This window comes from Hyla sarda, chromosome 6 (assembly GCF_029499605.1).
Source record: "Hyla sarda isolate aHylSar1 chromosome 6, aHylSar1.hap1, whole genome shotgun sequence".
NCBI classification, from domain to species: Eukaryota; Metazoa; Chordata; class Amphibia; order Anura; family Hylidae; genus Hyla; species Hyla sarda.
Genome location: NC_079194.1, coordinates 217414554 through 217420553, shown reverse-complemented (window position 1 = coordinate 217420553; position 6000 = coordinate 217414554). Strand labels below are relative to the sequence as shown.

The window sequence follows — 6000 nt, the reverse complement described above, 5'->3', positions numbered from 1 at the left end:
TTCTGACCGTTTGAGGGGACACATGCACATTTTTGGCCTGCCTGAGGTCATTTTGCAGGGCTCTGGCAGTGCTCCTCCTGTTCCTCCTTGCACAAAGGTGGAGGTAGTGGTCCTGTTGCTGGGTTGTTTCCCTCCTATGGCCTTCTCCACATCTCCTAATGTACTGCCCTGTCTCCTGGTAGCGCCTCCATGCTCTGGACACTACGCTGACAGACACAGCAAACCTTCTTGCCACAGCTCGCATTGATGTGCCATCCTGGATGAGCTGCACTACCTGAGCCACTTGTGTGGGTTGTAGACTCAGTCTCATGCTACCACTAAAGTGAAAGCACTGCCAGCATTCAAAAGTGACCAAAACATCAGCCAGGAAGCATAGGAACTGAGAAGTGGTCTGTGGTCACCACCTGCAGAACCACTCCTTTATTGGGGGTGTCTTGCTAATTGCCTATAATTTTCACCTGTTGTCTGTTCCATTTGCACAACAGCATGTGAAATTGATTGTCAATCAGTGTTGCTTCCTGTTTGGAAAGTGTGATTTCACAGAAGTGTGATTGATTTGGAGTTACATTGTGTTGTTTAAGTAATTAGAATGGGACCCAATGCCAGCATGAACAGAAACTTAAAAAAAAATTAATGATTTTCTTACAAATTTATTTTTTATATATTAAATCTGGTAACCTTGCCCTTAAAACAGAGCACTGGTCTTCTTACAGAAAGATGCCCTCCAATGTATGACATTTACAAGTTAGTCAGAATCTTCATCATATTCTTTCATTCTTTCCTGATGGTAAACATCCCAAGCATGTCCCCTGCCACACTCATCACCTTCTTCATAATAACCTGAGGAAGGAAAAAACGAATTACTACATTACATAACAGCTGCAACAGTCATCATTGTTCTTCCAAAATGTTCCACTAAATTTTATTAGACTATAAGCAACAATGAGGGCAATGTCACTACTTTAACCCCTTAAGGACTCAGGGTTTTTTCCTTTTTGTTTCCCTCCTTACCTTTTAAAAATCATAACCCTTTCAATTTTGCACCTAAAATTCCATATTATAGCTTATGTTTTGCGCCACCAATTTTACTTTGCAGTGACATTAGTTATTTTACCAAAAAGTCCACTGCAAAATGGGAAACAAAATTCATTGTGCGACAAAATTGAAGAAAAAATGCCATTTTGAAAATTTTGGGGGCTTCCGTTTCTACGCAGTAAATTTTTCGGTAAAAATGACACATTTTCTTTATTCTGTAGATCCATACGACCTATAAAACTTTTATTTTTCTGCGTATGGGGTGGTATGAGGGCTCATTTTTTTGTGCCGTGATCTTAAGTTTTTAGCGGTACCATTTTTGTATTGATCAGACTTTTTGATAGCTTTTTATTCATTTTTCATTATCTAAAAAGTGACCAAAAATACGCTATTTTGGACTTTAGACTTTTTTTGTGTTCACGCCATTGATCGTGCGGTTTAAATCAACTATATATTTTTATAGTTTCGTAAATTTTCACACGTGGTGATACCACATATGTTTATTTACACTTTTTTTTAAATGGGAAAAGGGTTCCCGAGACAAGCAGAGGTGTCAGCAGAGAGCACTGTTGCCAGACAGAAAACAACAACTCAACTTAAGCAGCTGATAATTATTGAAAGGATTAAGATTTTTTAATAGAAGTAATTTACAAATCTGTTTAACTTTCTGAAGCCAGTTGATTAAAAAAAAATTCCACCGAAATACCCCTTTAAAGCCTGGCATGTGTACAATGCCTTACCAAACCTACTATGATGGGCTTAAATGCATTTACTGTATTGCCCACTAAAATGCCAGCTAGGGCAGAGAATAGCTTGCCACATGTGCCCCTTTCTTTGAACCCACTTAAAAAGGTACCTCTAATGGTGCTCTTGGAAGCAGAATACGGGCGAAAATTTCAAGGCTGCTTTTGATCCCATGGCTTGATTTCAGACTATCGCTTATGGCAGTGTTTCCCAACCCAGTCCTCAAGGCACACCAACATTCTGGGTTTTTTCAGTTACTCCATTGGAATAGAACAAGGAAAAAATAAAATCCTGGACTGTTGGTGTGCCTTGAGGACTGGGTTGGGAAACACTGGCTTATGGGACTTCCAGATTTTTGCCTATATCCTACAGCCAGAAGCACCATTTGCCTGCATTAAAGAGGTTGGGAATCTCAGGTCATTTGTTGTACAAGAACTGTGATATTGGACCATTACATGCCTCTGTCCAATTGTTTCGCTACCTGTAAACTTTCAGAAATAGATGTTTAAGTAAAAGTGGCTACTGGCTTCTGGAAAGTAATGAAATAACAAAAACATATTACAATGCTTCATATATTACTGATTTATATAAATATTCTAGTAAGAGGTGTGATTTAAGGGGATATGGGCTAGAAAAGTTACTATTCTATATAAAAGAAAACGAATAAGGGCTGAACAAACACCTTCCAAAGCCTTGTATCTACAGCTGGATAACGTCATTATTACTAGTACTACTGCTAAAAACAAAAAAAAAATCTATTGAACTTTAGCTTTTCTTTTACTAGACTTTGACAGTGGACTAAGCCTTATGTTTGTTAGTGTTTGAAGCAATTCTATGATCAACATCTCAATAAACCATAATGCAGGGTCTATCATTTCTATAGTCCTAATGCCAGCACACATAACCTCCAATGTTCTAAGCTGACTAAGGCTGGGTTCACACCACGTTTTTGCAATACAGTTCCCGTGTACATATTCAATTCGAAAACCGTACGGAACTGTATTGACAACCGTATGCCAAAAGATGCATCCGGTTGTGATCATTTTTTTATCCTGTACGGTTTCGTCAGTTTTCTTCCCCGTACCCAAAATCGTAGCCTACCACGGTTTTTGGTCCGGGTGAAAAACTGTACTGAAATGTATACTTTTTTTTAAACATGGGAGTCAATGGGAACTGTACAGAACCGTATGTGCGTACGATTCCATCCAGTTTTCACCATACGGATTTTAACGTTGCACAGTTTTTATTGGAATTTCAATAAACATGTGAAAAACTTTATTCATAAAATGGAGTGAAAAGTTAAAAACACACTTTTTTTTCTTAAAAAAAACAAAGGATGCAACTGGACATCATTTTTCAAACTGTATACGGTTTTCAACCGTATACGGATTAAAATTTGTACACACTTTTTGATACAATTTAGTCCGGTTTTGAGGAATCCGTTTTTTTTTACATCAAAAACCTGATACAGTAACTGTATTGCAAAAACGTGGTGTGAACCCAGCCTTAGGGTGTAGTTGGAACATTTGCAGGAGAGGCTTAAGTGCCGTGTTGTAACATGAGTTGTAGAAAGCACATCTGACCTCTATTACTTGTTCCACACCCAGACTATTCATTGATTTAATGCCAGATGATTTAATTGAGACACTTTATATTGCTCCACCTTGTTCCACCTTTTCAGTGTGAAACATACGTTTTACATACAATACATATTTCAAGAACTAATTCGGTATTTTATAATATTTGCAATCTTTTCAGGGGTGGCCAGGATGCCGGCCTGAGCGGACGTGAGCTGTAGTAGCTCCCGCTGCCCTGCCGCTGCCCTTCCGCTATTACCCCTTAAAACTTAGCCTTCTGGACAGTCTTCCTGCTCTGTCTCTCCGGGGGTGCGGGATCACTGGGTGCTGCTGCTGGTCAGGCTCCGCTGTTCCTCGGTGTTGCGGGCAGTCTCCAGTGAATGCGGCCTGTGGTACTGGGCAGTCGGATGCACCAGAGGTCCAGAGCTGGGCAGTCTGGTGCCGGAGAGCTCCTGAAAATGGGCTGCATGTGAGTAGTGGCACAATCTTCAGCCTTCATGGGCTGGGCCATCTTTTCTGGTAGCCATAGCAGGTCCCGCTGAAAGAAGGGGGCTGCTGACATCCCGCTGGGAGGCTCAGCTGGAATCTTCTGCGGTAGCTTGCCCCTGCTCCTGTGGCAGTTGGATGGGCTGTGGGCCCTGCTTGCTGCACTGCATCTCCCTGCTCCTGGCACCTCTGGAGTGTTGCTGATCGAGTACCCCTGTGCCCTGGCTGGGCTCCTGCTGGGACTTGTGGTACTCTCCTTGCTTCTGTGGCTAACTGCCTAACCCATTGAGGTGCCCCCTACTGCCTGCACTATATACCTAGTGCCTTTCTACCTGCTCTCTGTGTGGCCCTGGTCTGCTGGGACTTGTGGTACTTTGTCCGTTTGCTAAGGACTGATAAATCTAGAGTGGTGACCTGCACCCCTTTGATTGCGTTTCTAGTGCCTTCCTACCTGCTCTCTGTGTGGCCCTGTCAACCATAGGTGGCCCCTGTGATAGACACAGGAATAAGAAATCCAAACAATATGCTGAGGCCTCTAGGCTGACCTCTGATGAGGAAGCCTCCTCTGATGATGGGTCCTCCCGTTCCTGCAGCCCCTTCTCAACGTGATCCTGGTGCTCAGACCCCGCTTGCTACCAAAGTTTCGGTGCATTCAGCGAAAGCGCTGAGCCAGTTCTCCAGACCTCAGGACTGTCCTAGGGGCACCTCTCCTGATCCACCTCTGCCATTGTTTGAGGGATCTCCGACTCCTACACAGCAACAGTCTCCTGTAAGGCCTGTCTCTGATGCTACAGCTATGGACCATTGGTTCTCTGAACTATTGGCTGCCTTTACCTCCTGTCAATCCATTATGGTGACTAAAGTAGATGAACTGCGACAGGAGTTTGTTATTCTGTGACATGAGACCCAGAACATACGTGAGCACACTGAAAAGGTGGAGCGTAGGGTCTCTACGCTGGAGGATACTGTACATCCCTTGCCGGAGCGGGTTGACGCTCTACAACGCCAGGTTACGGGAGTTTTGAGCCCTATGGATGATATGGAGAACAGTTTGAGGCGCAATAATAATAGTCTTGTGGGCCTTCCTGAAAAGGTGGAAGGAAATGATCCTGTGTTATTCCTGGAAACGTGGCTGAAGGAGATTTTTCCAGTGGACACCTCTCCTTATTTCTCAGATACACAGGCTCAGAGTACCAGCTAGGCCTCCTCCTCCCGGGGGTCCTCCTCGTCCCTTCCTGGCCAAACTTCTACACTTTAAGGATAGGGATGCTGTTCTTCGTGCAGTGCGACTCAAGGAAGAGGGAGCAGTGTCTTTCTACCCAGACTTTTCCGTGGAGCTACGTAAGCAGCGGGTGCAGTTCACTGAGGTCCGATCGAAGCTGCGTGCCAAGGGCTACCGCTACTTAATGCTGTATCCTGCTTGCCTGAGAGTGGTGGAAGGGGCCTCTACCAAGTTCTTCACCTCTCCAACTGAGGCTCTTCATTGGATTGAGGCAGCCCCCCCCCCCCCCCGTCAGACCTCTGGATTGAATTGTCCTGTTCATGGCTGCTCTCCCCCATTGTCTCTTAGATAGCAGTTAGGGAGTTAGCTTTTCCTTAACCCCTTAAGGACGCAGGACGTAAATGTACGTCCTGGTGCGGTGGTACTTAACGCACCAGGACGTACATTTACGTCCTAAACATAACCGCGGGCATCGGAGCGATGCCCGTGTCATGCGCGGCTGATCCCGGGGACCCGCCGGCAATGGCCGACGCCCGCGATCTCGCGGGCGTCCGCCATTAACCCCTCAGGTGCCGGGATCAATACAGATCCCGGCATCTGCGGCAGTGCGCGATTTGAATTAATGATCGGATCGCCCGCAGCGCTGCTGCGGGGATCCGATCATTCATAACGCCACACGGAGGTCCCCTCTCCTTCCTCCGTGCGGCACCCGGCGTCTCCTGCTCTGGTCTGTGACCAGAGCAGAAGATGACCGAAAACACTGATCTGTTCTATGTCCTATACATAGAACAGATCAGTATTAGCAATCATGGTATTGCTATGAATAGTCCCCTATGGGGACTATTCAAGTGTAAAAAAAATTTAAAAAAAATGTAAAAGTAAAAGTAAAAAAAAAAGTGAAAAATCCCCTCCCCCAATAAAAAAGTAAAACGTCCG

General features: G+C 44.6%; 1 protein-coding gene across 1 annotated transcript in view; it reads right to left on the bottom strand.

The window, feature by feature from the left end:
* Window positions 1-634: 634 nt before the first annotated feature.
* The window catches only part of SLC7A6OS (solute carrier family 7 member 6 opposite strand), a 55486-nt gene continuing 50120 nt past the window's right edge, over window positions 635-6000 (bottom strand). The window contains exon 5 of the mRNA XM_056526421.1: window positions 635-840. Within this exon, the coding sequence (XP_056382396.1) occupies window positions 746-840 (95 nt within the window). The 3' untranslated portion in view covers window positions 635-745. The remainder of the gene's footprint in view (window positions 841-6000) is intronic.